The following is a 14,827-nucleotide window of genomic DNA, read 5'->3' as shown; positions in this document are numbered from 1 at the left end:
TTTTTTTTTAACCTTCCCTGCAGTTGGTTATATTCTGGGCACTGAATGAAGGTGTTGCCAGACAGTTTGACTCATTCAGAGATGGATTTGAATCAGTCTTCCCTCTCAGTCATCTTCAGTACTTCTATCCTGAGGAGGTTAGTAAATGTGGTTTTACTGGTGCTTTTATAACCTAACATATAAATGTATGGACAGTCTGAACCTAGGTGTGCACTAGATGCAGTGCATTTGTGACAGAGTCTGATTGCATTACATTTCTCATGCATGTTAGTAAAACTTGGTGTCCTTTAAAGAGTTGTATGTTTGGTAGTCATTTATATGATGCTTTTAATAGCTCTGTTTTTGTTAAAATTGAGTATATCTAACTTTTCTGAGAAAAGTGCTTAAATCTGTATGTGGACAGTATCTGTATTGGTGTGGATATTTTAAATCCTTGTATTGCAGAACCTCTTAATAGCTGTAGATACAGACATGGATGCTACCTGAATGTTCTATTGAAAAATAGTCAGATCTTCAACCAAGCTTTAGACCAGTGAGAGAAGATTCAGATGAAGTAGTAAAGAATAAGGATAGTTCTTGCCTTGTTCTCACCACCCACTGTTATCAGTTTCCTTGTAAAAGTCTTACACTCTTAAGTGACTGAATTGAGACACAACTAGGGTTGTCTGGACTAGGAGAGAATGCTTTAATATTCTGCATTTATAGAGTTTATTTGAAGAGTGTGCTTCAAAGGGTTTGTTTACCTTCATTTACCTTCATAAACTTACACCTTCGATTTCATGAAGAAATACTAAGTATGCTCTGGAGCAGCACGTTATAGCACCAAGCTTTGCAATGTAAGAGCCTCTTAAAGATGAAATATGTACCTGCTCCTAGTGATCTGTCTTCACACCTTTCTGTTGCTACTACTTTCAAAGAGTACCATCACCTTTTTTGCAGCCACAAATTTAAGGCTAGTAAAAATGGCAGATTATCCTAGTTTTTCTGGTGTTTTACCACCTCCCCCAAACTCACCTGTTTTGTGGTATATGTGATGCTGTTCTTCCATCTTGTCAGTTTGGCATGGTTTGATCTTGTTTGTGCTTGGAAATTCTAAAATATGAACATGAGTCTAATGCTAATCAACTAATAATGGTTGATCAAAATTAAGCCATAGGAGTAATGAGATATAAGCTGTTTTTTCCTTGATAGAATATACATGCATGATCTCATGTTCTGTAGCTGATACCGATGTAGCTATTTGAACTCTTTTACAAACAATTCCTAAGTTTATATATAAAGATCTTTTAAAATTCTTTTGTTCACGAACAGAACAGCTAGGTATGTTTTACTGAGATTGGGGATTTACAATTCCTCATGTGTCTGCAGAAGCTTTTAATGTTTTGGCTGTAGCCTATCATCTCTGCTTGCCCAAGTGCATAGAAAGAGATATAAAAAATAATATAAGGCAAAATAATTTAAGTACAAAACTGTTATCTGGCAGATCCATCTCTGTCTAATGATATATTTTTCTTTCAAAGAATTGCTCAGTTCTAAAAGCAAGTGTAAACACTTCCAGTGTGAATAGCTTATTTGGACTGTCTCTGGTCTAAGAATACATTCATCATCTCATGGATGTGGATTTGTATGCAAAAGGCAGATTCAGCAAATAAGACTGTCCCTGGGATGAAGCTATTGCATTCAAAGGATTTAGGAGGATTGCCTGGGGTGACTGAAATTGTTTTGCAGCAAACCATTCGAGGAAGTAGAATGCTGTATTAGTAGTCGGATTGGGCAGTACTTATTCTGCTTCAAGTTCTGAAGAGGAAAACTTACTTCCTTGTTTTTTAATTTTATAGTTGGAGCAGCTCTTGTGCGGCAGTAAAACGGACACTTGGGATGCAAAGACTTTAATGGAATGTTGCAGGCCAGATCACGGTTATACACACGACAGGTAATATGGTGTTGTCTTATTAAATATATAAGCATTAGCACTAGAAAATACATATTTAAATAATCATGATATACTATTATTCCGTACAAATAATTTTATATAATTTCTTTAAAAATATTAATACTGCACTGAATATTAATCTGATGCATTTACTTTAACCATAAATAAAATAACAGCTTGTGCTTTTTCCTTCCTTAGTCGAGCAGTGAAGTATCTTTTTGAAATTCTCAGTAGCTTTGATAGTGAACAGCAAAGACTGTTTCTTCAGTTTGTGACAGGTAGCCCCAGACTGCCTGTAGGAGGTAGGTTTTGTTTATTACATATTGCTATATATGAAATCAGTATTGTTAATGCATTTCAGAATAAGTGGATTATTTCAGTATAGGAAAAAGATTACTTAATTGTGTATGTTAGAGGTTCATACTTGCTTGACATTTCTAGTTTCAGAAGTGACTGGGTGTGCTGGATAGACTTCAGGTGGAATTTTCATAAACTTTGACATTTCATTCCATTGACTCTCTCCAGGATTAATTTATGTTATCAGATAACCTATCAGAGGGTAAAAAATAGTTCAAAATTTAAACAAAACTGAACACCTTGAATACTCCTCCTTGGTTAGAGGTGTGTTAAGTTATGACAAAAAATGCATTACACCTGGAAACAATAATCTCTTTGCTAGAAAGGAGACAGTACTAGTATAGTGATAAACTTCAAGTTCTTCACTTTTTGAATTTAAGAATTCAGGTGAGAGGTAGTGAAGAAAACTGACAATTTGCTGTCTTTGCTAGGAACCGTTAGAGAATACGCATTTTATGATACTCTCAGCTGAACACTTTGCAAGTAAAACCAGAATTTATGTATCTGTTCCATTACTTATGTTTTTTGGTGTTTGGGGGAAATAGTTAATTTTTTAAAAATTTTTTTAGAGCTCTTTTGAGAAAGGTGGTACAGGATTGAGAGTTAGTGTAAACACGTTTAGCAGTATTAATAAAAGTAAGGTACCATGGTCATAGATAATTCCTGGGAATCTTAGAAAATGTGTTAATGAAACAAACTCTTTAAATATTATAATTAGAGTAGATTTCTTACACATACAGATCATAGAATTAAATGTAGATATGTCTAGCTTTTTTAAATGAACCTTGGAAAACTAATCTACAGACAGGATCTTAGTAATTTTTTAGCTTGTTTTATGGCCTTATAAAGCCGTATTCTAAACTTAAAAAAATGGAGATGAAGTAATCAGTTGAGGTGCACTTCTGTCACTGTTAGATGTCCACAGTGTTACCTGTGGGTTTTCAAGAGGAACAACCTTATTCTGAACGTCTTTTCTCATTAATAGGCTTTCGAAGTTTGAATCCTCCATTGACAATTGTACGCAAGACATTTGAGTCTACAGAGAATCCTGATGATTTCTTGCCCTCAGTAATGACTTGTGTGAACTATCTCAAATTGCCAGACTATTCAACTATAGAGATAATGCGTGAAAAACTCTTGATAGCTGCAAGAGAAGGGCAGCAGTCATTCCATCTTTCCTGATCTCAGTCAAAAATGCAATGTCTGCCTGTTACAGCAAAAGAGAAACTCATGATTCTTTTTTAAATATATCACCTGAGTCAAGGAAATGTGTTACGCCTTCTTGTTGTAGAAAAACGGCTTGCAGATTATAAACAAAGACACTTGGTTGATATTCATTAGAGGCCCCTATGGACTTAAAATGATCAGGTCCTGAAAGTTGTTGTGATAAAAGTTTCTTTAGCAAGTTCTTGTTTAAATTATCATTTATTTGATGAGTGAAGTTTTTAACTTGCTTTGCTGTGTGAAATTTAAAAAGGGATGTTTTTCCAGGCTGGAACAATAAATGTCGCTGTGCAGTTTAATACTGGGCTGTGTGTATCCATCTAGCTAAGTCTGAAGTTTTTCCTCCAAAGACAACTTTTGTACATAAGTACAGAAATTAAAATACACCATGTATTTGATGAACCTAGTTTAGTAGGCTAGTTCTGTGTACCCTCACCTGCCTCTAATTTTACCCATCCTCATGTATTGTCGGATGTGCAATTCTCTTGGTTCTTTTTGTGTGCAACATTCAACAATTGTTATGTTTTGGTTAGCGTGGGCATTTAACTCCATGCCTCTTTCTCTGATTAAGATAATTTAAATTTTACTGAAATCAAATATATACTGTCATTATAATTCAGCCTTTGTAACTAGGTAGAACCTTTCTTATAGCATAGTTTTACTGTAGTGGTAGGATATAATGGCAACAGTCTTTACCAGTCAATGCTCTAGAGCTGTTTACAAAGTGATTCAGACAGGAAAAGCCTCTTATTAGAGGCTGGGAAGAATTCTCTTTCATTTAGTTCAAGTCCAACAGCTTGGGCTGGCCATTTGTGTATTGTGTCAAGGCCAGAGCATTTTGAATTGATGTAAAGTTTTTTAAAAGACAGAGTAGTTGTTTCATTCCCTGTTTTGAGTAAAGAGTTTCCTTGTTCTTGATCTGAGTTCCTGGTTACTTTTGTAGTTTTTATCTCCATCCCCTCCCACCCTCCCACACTAGCTTGGAACAAACAGTTCTTTGTCTTTTGACACAGATAAAGCACCTGTAAGCAATGCTCTGTCCAACTGTTTTATGTGCTGATTTCTCAAATCTGCAATAATTTACTTCATCAGGTTAATGTTTTTACCTGAATATAAATAAAAAAGTTTGCTTCACCTTTTTGTTCATAGTTTTGTACTGTATGCATACAAATAAATTGTGTTAATTACTTTAATGCACGTAAATCATCCTAAATCTACTTGGCTAACAGCCTGCAACTTGTGGATGATTTACTACTAAAACAAGACCTTTTAAGACCTCCAACTTAAAGGGAATTTTTTTCCTTTCTGTGGGTTCAAAAAATGGGTAATTACAAATATTCCTGAGATGTACCTGCTATATAGTTCATCTCTGTGAAACTGTGATAGTTAATTACTTTTATTCAACTTTGAGAAATCAAAATTCATTTCAGTGCTTAGAAATTGTTAAATACTGGCTGATGAGGGTAGTATTCCCCCTAAACTAACAAGTTTTCTTTTATCTAGCTGAAGAACTTGTGCTTCCAGAATATGTAATGGACATTGTTCCAGCAAACATTTGCAGAATTACATGTGGTTGCACGTACCAGTGCCACTGAAATGTAATGCAAATCTGTCGTGAGCATGAATAGAATGTGAAATCCTTGCACAAAGAACCCGATACCTAAATGGTTTCTACTACCATATTAAAACTGAAAGAAGATGGTTCACACTGTACGTAAAATAATGGTAGAGCACAGAGCAGTGTAGTTTTCATAAAACTTCAAGGTGGCAGTGTTTAAATATGAACTGGTGTTGAAATTGTTCTGATAACTTGATCAAACTGAGCACAGAAAAGTGTTTATAATGTGTGGATAGCAATTTGTTCATTTTTAAGGTTCTATATTTTAAAAAACCTGACTTGTATAAAAAAAAAGCTAATACTTTGTATTAAAATATCATATGTATTGATATTTTTTTACCCATGTTGTCTCCCTCTAGAATCTGGCTTTCATTGAATTTTGAAATTTTGAGGAGCCTTCAAAATTTCATATATAGCCATTGTGTAATTGTTTCAGTGGGAAAATAAGTTGCTGGGTGCCTGTTTAAAAAGGAAGGACAAAGCAAGTATCTGTGGCGATGACTTCTGTTGTGCTAGCTGTCCTTTCCAGCACAAACTAAGGATGTAGTTGGCCTGAATAGTGAATGAAACCCATTTGGGTAACGCTTTTTTCCTCTACCAGTGGCAGCTTTTAGTGTATTAGAAGATCACTGTGGCTTAAAAGGTAAAGACAGTAAATTATCAGAATAAATTGAAGTTCACATGATGGCAATACTTCCTTACAAATGAAGATGTAATATCCAGTAGAGTTTAGAACAAGTGGAGGGGCGGAGCAAGATGTTAGAGATTCCTCCTTTTCAGGAACTTTGGATTACGGGAAAAGCTCACTAAAATCCGTAATAGGTGTGTGCAGTTGCTTGTTGAGGACTACATAGTCCTCAGAAGAACATGTAGTTGTCTTAGTACTGAGCTGCCTTGTGTACCTTTATAAGGTATAATAAAAGATAGAATAAGAAGTCTTAATTTTGAAAATAAAGGATTTTTTAGCAAGGTAAGTTCAACTGCTTTTAGAGAACATCAACCCTCAGTTACTATTTTGGATGAGTTTTCATGTCCTTCTAAATTAACAAGAGCAGCAAAATAAAAAATACTGTTCATGGAAAAAAGTGCCATCCAAGGACTGATAGCTACCACTGAACTTGTGCAATGATTTTCTTGTATTTCTTCTTCTATATTCTGTAGAAGGTTGTACAAGAATTAATTCCAAGTATGTGTAAAATCCCCGTGCCTATTGCCAAACTTAATCAAACTTCCCTGCTGAGAAGGTAAGTGCCTAAGGGCAGACACTGATGAAATTCCAAGTGACTGCATCAGTTGTACCCTCTTTTCTGGCCAATGCTGGAGGCATCTCTGTCATCTGTAGAATTTCTGGGCCCTGTCCCACTTGTTTTCAGCACCTGTCTTCAAATATCTAATACCAGTTCCTGTCATCTGTGAAGCCTGTGCCTTTGCAGAGGGTTTTCTAACAGGAAATAAAAGTCTACCTGACTTAAGGATAATGCCTTGTTTTTATGGGATGTGTGTGCGAATGTGCCTCTCCCAAGCTAAAATGCTATTCTGTAGCTAAAGTTGTTGGCAGAATCGAAAAGCTTTGCTGAGGTGGATTGATAAGAGTAAAAAGTTTAGAAGTGTGCAAAATCTTGCTGGTAGTTCAGCCTTTTCAGGGCTTGTGCGATCTTTTTTTGTACTTTACTTTCCAACTTCCCTATTTCTTGGTACTTCCTCGGTTTCTTGATAGCTTGAACTGGAAAACCTTTATGCTGTGTGATCTCTCTCTCTGATCTTGCAGGAATTTTACAGGTGTGTGATACCTCTCCCAGTGTGTTGTGTTTTTATTAGCTTTTCTCAGATAAGCATAGTTGGTTGTCCCAAGAGTCGTAGTCACCACACCCCAGTGCACTAGGCTGCACAGTTGCATGCATTTTACAGAACATTAATGCGTGGTTATACAGCACATGGGAAAACATTTCCTAGCTCTGTTGCCTGTGACTAAGAGTGAGTACTCCTTCAGTGGACGGGGGTAGAAGAAGCCTTTAGAAGAGTACTATGTCCTTGTCTCCTGATACTGAAATGTGGATGTATTGATCAGACATCAAGCTGCTTTGGGTGTGGAGGAGAAACAGGTCTTGGATCGCTTCCTTTGCTGTATGTATCTGGGGAGTCATGAAATCTTGATCCACAAAAAGGAGAACTAAGCAGACAGGAAATGGTGAAGATACATCCAATATTTTCCAGGTACTAGATTAAAGTTTCTGATAGGTCTAGATCTAGTTGGGCAGCAACTTTTGGCAACTTGGTTCAAGGAGGAGAAGAGGGGCAGGGGGGAAGGCACCTCCCCCACCCCAAATGCCAAACCTCAAATCTAGGAGATCTCTCCTAGGAGAGATGAAAGTGTATCCCTCCCCCCTCAGAACAACCCTAACTCCTGTGACATCTTGCTGTAGTTAAGGAGTAAACTGTTCAGTTCAAGCAGTAAAGCATTAAGTGTGGGATGGGGTGCCTGGGTAGGTTGTTTGGGGTTTTTTGGTCCTGTCTGTCTCCATCCTGTTGCCACCAACTTTTAGTATTAGGTTGTGGCTGTCACGAAGACCCTGTAAAGGTGGAGGTAGGTAACCCTGGGGGAAAATGAGACAGCAACCACCCTGCCCTGTGGTGAGAACAGGACGAGGTGGAAGGAGAAAGTGTCCCTTTGTAAAAGTAAGCTTGAACAATATATTATCTAGAAAGACAAGGCAGGTTGATCCTATGGGAGATAGTTAATGCAGTTAGCGCTTCTCAACAGCTCTTTCCCAAATGTACAACTAAGAGAAAAGATCATGACATTTCATGAGCTGTTTATAGCTTAGTCTTGGCTGCTACTTGTTTTTAACTGTCCTGGATGCTGGGATCCTACAGGGAGGGAAAATAGGGGATTTTTAGACTTTTGCCCTTCTATGGAAAACATCAAATTAGAGGCAGAAACCGTGGCAAATGTCTGTCTGTGTTCAGCAATATTTTTTTGTGGCATTTAACTCAGGAGCTAGATTTTATGGACTCCTGCTTCATCACTTTGCCTGTCCTCATGTTCTTTAGTTCCTCTTCTATTCCCGTGACCTCTGTGGCCTTTTCATATGGTGGATCACGTTAAATATTGAGAGTATTTAGTGTAATAGGTTCTGATAGAATAAGGTTACATTTCATAGATCTTTGGTAAAGTAAAACGTATGCGTGCAGGGAAGACAGCAACTGCATTGGTGCTTTTTAGTGAGTAGTGAAATGGGTCATAGGAGTAAAAACAGAAATTGGTGAAATTTTGCCTGCTTTAGAAGGCCTCTGAGCTACAAATGATGGTAATCAAAATACCTAGGGCAAGTATCATGTATGTGGCTTTACTCTCTCTGTAGCTGCTATCCAAGGTGTTCCAGGCTAAGCAGAGGTCTAGTCTGACGGCAGCACTTCTGTTCGAAGAGGAGCTTGTATGTGGAAGCCTCCCAGGCAGGCGGTGCGAGCAGTGATCCAGAAATAGTCAATCTAGGAGGTGGTACTTTTATTTCCCAGCCTCTTTTCCAACCTTTTTTCACAGGTTATTACTTTCGTGTATTAAAGCTGTTGAGACATTGGCTAAACAATAAAAATTTCTTACATGATGATTTTTTTTCCCTGAAGTCACTGTTTTCCTTAGTCTGTGGTATGCTACTGAAACAAGTGGCAGTATTTAATCTTTGTGCCTTCATTTTGTAGCTTGGCATGCTTAATTTATTGAAATAATTGATGTTGCTAATTCAGAAAAGTTTCCCACAGTTTTGATATTCCTTTAGTATGCAGAGGAACAAGTCTTGTTCTGGGACACTAAAGGTATAAATGCTGTTCAAAAAGGGGGGAAAAAGTAACTTTAAAATGATTATCAAACAGCAAAATTATCCCACCTTCAGTAACATGGAATTCTAAGAGTGGTGATTTCCAGTTTATGGGCAGCAGTATCAGCTACTTCTGCTAGACTGGATGTTACAGGTGAAGGGAGAAACTGTCTGGGAAGCAGTTCTGCTGAAAGGGGCTTGAAGTGAGGTCAGTAGTGTGCCCTGGCAGCAAAGAGAGGCAACAGCATCGCATGCTGCATTAACAGGAGTGTGGCTGGTAGGTTGAGGGAAGGGGTTTAATCCCCTTTGTTTCGTACTCCCAGAGAGATTGTGTGGTCTCCCTGGGCTTTTCTAGACCCGGCTGGATAAATCTGTTTTATTAAAACATGTCACAATTGTAAAATTAGCTATCTGTAGAATTTAAAATCAAAGTTACATGCAAGCACTTACTAGTGACTGAGAATCCGAAAAGGCTGATATGCTTCTGAAATAGTCTTGCACTGTTTTGTGCTGTGTCAGTCCCATCAATTTAAATAAGTTCAGTGGGAGACTGTAGAGAGAAGGGTTTTACACATTTTTTTTTTTGATAGAATGAATGGAAATGATGATGGTCTTTATTGCAACTTCAAATTATGAGTAATCTCCACTTCAGAGGACTCTGTTTCAACTGACTGAAAATTACTTCTTTTCTTAAAAGGGCTTTCACTTTCAAAAGGGGTTTCTGTTATCTTATTCTGTTTTTAATACTGAGTGAAATGGTATTTACCTGTGATCAGAATCTCTTATGTCTCTGAGTTCATCTCTATACCAGTAGGTAGCTGATCATTACTAATTTCTTCCAGAGTAAGTAATTAACATGATAGTTTTTATGGAGAGATGCTGTAATTCCATATACAGGACTTTCTAGAAAGAGCAGTTCTCACACATTAACCAAAAATAACATCCTGATAACTGCCTCAGACTTGAAAGATAGATAGAATTAGGAATGTGAAATGCAGAAGACCAGAAAAGTTTTACTGCCATCTCATATGTGGAATTTGAAAAACGAGTACTGCTAGGTGAGTGACCACAGCAGTGTTCTTTGTGTCTGTGATGATGCTGAAGATGTTTATGATCATGTTATATAATTGACCTTCTGCTTCACTGTATTTTTGCAAATTTTTAGTAGTATGTACCCACAAAATACATTTTCTACCGAATGCTTACTGTGCAGTTTAAAACCAGGTTTATTCAGTCTTGATCCTGCGGAACGTTTGGGTAAAGGAACAGAGAGTAAGATGCCATTTCTTATGGGATGCCCTTTTTTCTGAGACCATTGTATGTTCCAGTATGTCAGTATCTTGCCAGTTGAAACCCGCAGTTGCTCCTGGAGCAGTTTCATCTCCTCAGGAAGGAAAACAAAACTTAAGTGCTCAAGCTGGGAATGAATGGAGGGCTTAATGTGCCACTTAGAGCTGCAGGCAAAGAAGCAGGGCTAGGGCAAATGAAATTAATTCAGAACAACAAAAACCAGGAATCATCAATTAAATTAGGGTAGAAGAGAGAGAAAAAGAAAATAGTGAGATCTTACATACGTATACATTCCCTCCTCTATTTTGAGCCCTCACACACGTCGTCAGTGCTGGAGGTAGAGGGGAATAGAGGATTGTTAAAAGGACACAGTCCTTTTAACCTCTGCCATGAATTTCCAGGCTGCTCTGTGGGACACACTTCCTCTGTACACATGGCCCCCTCTCCCCACAGGAGACAGCTCGGCACAGCTGCCTCTGTCTCCGTTCCATGGAGTGAGATATCCATTGCCTGGCCCGATTCCCCAGTGCTGCACCAGCCCGGTTCCAAAGCTCAAAGTCTCTGTGTTTCCAGGGGGCCTCTGGGTCTCATTTCAGCGGTACCTTCGCCCTCAGCTCTTCAACCCATCCTCTCTTCCCTTGCCAGTGATTAACCATTTCTCTGTGCGGGGGGGTGGGGGGGCGGATGACCTGGGTCCCTGCATCCTGGTCCCTCTTCTCTTTCCCCTGCCAGTGCTCAACAAAAGTCTCCTTGTTACGTGGAAGATCTTGACTATCCCAGCATATACTTGAAGCAAAGTTCTCATTGCCAAGGTGACTGCTCAGTGGTTCTCTCTTCTCTTTCGTCCTTCCCCTTCCTAACAGAAGATCGCGCCCAGAAGAGAAACCTGTGCCCCTTTCCTATTTATAGACTTAGTGGCTTGGGGACAGGCCCACAGTTGGAGCCAGGCTGTGCGTTTTGCGGTATCAGTGACAGGGCTCTTCCCCCATGCTACTGAGTGCGCCAGAACAAAAGGTGGCAAACCTCTTTTCATGCCCGGGGTGGGGGGAGCCCTGGAGTCAAAATCCTAAACCATGACACAATAAAATTTGTTGTTTTGACAACAAACAGCTGTCTGTAATTCTGTAAACAGCATAAACAGAAGAAGGTTGTCAAGGGTTAGGGCTGGGCTGGCCACTAGACAAATGCTCTCTATTACTGCCCAACTCCCTCCCCAAAGGGGAAGAGAAAGGGAGTAAGGGAGAAGCTTATGGATCAGAAAAGAAAACTGAAACTGCTTTAATGAAAATAACAGTAAAGTGAGATATATACAAATACCAGCATTGAACCCAACCCCCTTTATGGCAATCACATGTCTGCCACCACTGATGCTGTGGGCAGGCACTAGGCAAGGCCTAGACTGGGCTCAGCAGCAGATGGGACCAAGTGCAGGAGCTGGATTCTGGAACTGGATTCTGGAATGCACAGACTGGGATCAAAGGCAGTCAAAGGCACAGAGTCCTCCTCAGATGCTGGCTGTCGAAGAGGCAAGAAGACTTGACCCTTGTAATCCCTCAGTTTTGTACTGACTATGACATCTATGGGATGGAACACCTTGTTGGTCAGTGTAGGGTCACCCGTCCTGTCTGTTCCTCCCCGCAGGTGCAGCCTCTAACTTACTGCACCCCCAGTGCGTACACAGGATTTAGCAGTGGCCTTGGTCTGCACAGCAGCAAGTGTAAGCTTGAGCCTTTCTGCTCTTTGTAAAAAAACTCTTTAAAAGTAAGACTATAAGGTATGTACAAGAGAGGTTGCATTAAGTAGGCAGGATGGACAGCTCTGCAACACATCCTTCAGCCTGAATGTGCAAACAGTACTACTGGAACAGGAGACTGTACAATACGAACTGTACAGGAACAACTTTAGCTATATGTTAATTTTATCTTCTGTTACACTTGTTACTGTTGCTACATGCATTATATCCTGCAATTACTGCCCTCATTCTTGGTTTCCTGTTTTTGTCCTTCAACATCTTATTTTTCAGTAATCTCACATGCAAACACGTTCAACAGCTACCTTCATACTAATGATTTAAAGGTTTTATATCTCTCTGCTGGAGGAGACTATTTCTGACCAAATCCCAGTCTTGATGTAACACCACTGATATCCAGAAGTTTAATATCTGTAAGTACAAAATAAAACTATTAATAATTGTTCCAAGAGCCTTTTTTTTAAAAAAAAAATGCAACCATCCTCCCGGTCAGTCTGCCCTCAAAAATAAATTCTTGCATCCATACTGGATCTGAATGTGCTGATGCTTTCTGCTTAATAGGTCCTTTTCTATCCACACACATCTTTCAACAAATATATCAATTTTGTTACTGGCTTTTTTCTTTAGGTTTTCATTTTTTTAGTGCAAGTCAAGGCACAGATACGGAGATCATATTTGGTCTGTTGCTCCTAGTGTAAAACATCTCTTGCATTCGTGTGTATCTCTTGGCTTGCTTTTCTCCACCACAAGATACTCAATACTCAGAACACTCCTACCATTGTTCCCTCTCCTATATGTCATCTCATACTTGCACATATTTGAAGACTGCCTAATTTTCTAACAAGTTGTGTCCACTTCAGCCCAGCTCCAAAATTGAAAACTACCAGCAACTGATGCGTCCAGTGCCAAATGCTGGTGCTGGCTATAACCTTTCCTGAGCCGCACTTTGACAAAACTTCCAGCACTTGGGCTCTCTCCACCTTGCTCAGGCACCATGTGTTCCCAAAGTGTTGTACGGGCTCTCATTAGAGCCCAGCTCTAGAACAGAAAATGTGCAACAATTGCTGCTGGAGGGAAGGTGCCAGCACAGAATGCTGTTGTTGGCCCTCACCCTTCCTTGGCAGCCCTTTGATAGCCCCAGTAAGCCTGGGGCTGCAACCTTCCTTGTGCACTATGCCTTCCCAGTGTGATGTATTTGCTCTTCCCTGAGCCTGGGTCCAAATTTTCAAATGTCCATCCATTGCAGCCCCAGGGAAGGGGCCAGCAAGAAGTACTGATGCTGGCCAAACTCTTCCCTTGGCAGCCCTTGCACAGCCCCAGGAACCGGGGTGCTCCTGCCTTTGCTTTAGCTGCTAACCTTCACCATGGGGCCAGCGTGTTGGATTTGCTCTTGCCAGAGCCCAGCTCCGGAATTTAAAATGGCCAGCAGCTGCTTCACCAGAGAAGGGGCCAGGAGAAATGTTGTTGTTTTTTGGGCCCCTCATTTCAGGAAGGATGTTGAGGTGCTGGAGCAGGTTCAGAGAAGGGCAACAAAGCTGGTTAAGGGTTTGGAGAACTTGTCCTATGAGGAGCGGCTGAAGGAGCTGGGACTGTTCAGTCTGGAGAAGAGGAGGCTTAGGGGGGACCTTATTGCTCTTTATAATTATCTTAAGGGAAGTTGTAGGGAGGTGGGGGTCAATCTCTTCTCCTATATTGAAAATGACAGGACGAGGGGGAATGGCCTTAAGTTGCGCCAGGGGAGGTTTAGGTTGGATATCAGGAAAAATTTCTTTACAGAGAGGGTTATTAAGCATTGGAACGGGTTGCCTAGGGAGGTGGTGGAGTCCCCATCCCTGGAAGTGTTTAAAAATCGTGTGGATCTGGTGTTGAGGGACATGGTGTAGGGACCCTGGCAGTGTAAGGGCAACGGTTGGACTCGATGATCTTTGAGGTCTCTTCTGGCCGGATGATTCTATGATTCTATGGTTGGCCTTCACCTTCCCTTGGCAAGGATTTCACAAATGCACTATTGTTGGTGTTCAAACTTTGCTTTCACTGTGGAACGTTTCTAGTCTGTTTATAATAACTAGTACCAGAGCCCAGCTCCAAAATAGAAAAATGCCAGCGGTTGCTACCTCAGGGAAGGTGGCAGCACTGAATGCTTGTGCTGGCCCTCACCTTCCCTTAGCAGCCCTATTTCAAGCCCCACCAAGGCTGTGATGCCAAACTTGCTTAGCCACCTTTCATGTCCAAGATGATGTACACGCCCTCAGTAGAGCCTGTCTCCAACACTGACAACTTTGAGTGATTGCTCACTTGGGGAAGGTGCCAGCCCTGAAAGCTGGTGCTACGCCTGACGTTCACTCGGCAGCCCTCTTCACAGGCAGAGCAGCACTCGGGCTCTCGTTCTCCGTCGACACATACGTTGTGTATTTGCAATGTATTGTATTTGAATTGGCTGCCAAGAAAATGTTGTGAACAGCACGAGACTTCAGTGATGGCTCCTTCTGTTGGCAAGCAGCATCTGGATGTCAAGACACAGCAAATAAAGCATATCGTAGAGATGTTGAATGTTAGTACCAAAAGCAGGTATGCAAGCCGCAGATTTCTTGGGCAGTTTAGAGGCTGCCAAAGGAAGAAGAAAAGCAGCACCAAGATTCAGAGCTAGCGCTTCTGCTGGCAGAGCAGTGGCTGGACATAGTCACCCTTAGAGAATACGCTTGCTTGGCTTTAATCCGAGTGAATAAAGCCCATAGCAGACGTCGTGAAGATCTGTGACTAAAGGAAAGGTCGTAGCCCCAGATTTCTTGGGGCACTTGAGAGGCTGGCAAGGGGTGGTGGATAGTAAGCACCAGAATACG

General features: G+C 40.4%; 1 protein-coding gene across 4 annotated transcripts in view; it reads left to right on the top strand.

Annotated features, from left to right (window-relative positions):
- TRIP12 (thyroid hormone receptor interactor 12) overlaps nucleotides 1–3,813 on the top strand; it is a 59,711-nt gene extending 55,898 nt beyond the window's left edge. For all 4 annotated transcript variants that reach the window (XM_010138030.1, XM_010138033.1, XM_010138032.1 and 1 more), the window contains 4 exons: nucleotides 24–137; nucleotides 1,839–1,933; nucleotides 2,132–2,235; nucleotides 3,276–3,813. In XM_010138030.1, the coding sequence (XP_010136332.1) occupies nucleotides 24–137; nucleotides 1,839–1,933; nucleotides 2,132–2,235; nucleotides 3,276–3,472 (510 nt within the window). In that variant the 3' untranslated portion in view covers nucleotides 3,473–3,813. The remainder of the gene's footprint in view (nucleotides 1–23; nucleotides 138–1,838; nucleotides 1,934–2,131; nucleotides 2,236–3,275) is intronic.
- The last annotated feature ends 11,014 nt before the right edge of the window (nucleotides 3,814–14,827 follow it).

The sequence above is a fragment of the Buceros rhinoceros genome, unplaced genomic scaffold (genome assembly GCF_000710305.1).
Source record: "Buceros rhinoceros silvestris isolate BGI_N320 unplaced genomic scaffold, ASM71030v1 scaffold1486, whole genome shotgun sequence".
NCBI lineage: Eukaryota > Metazoa > Chordata > Aves > Bucerotiformes > Bucerotidae > Buceros > Buceros rhinoceros.
This window is presented reverse-complemented; position numbering and strand designations above follow the sequence as displayed.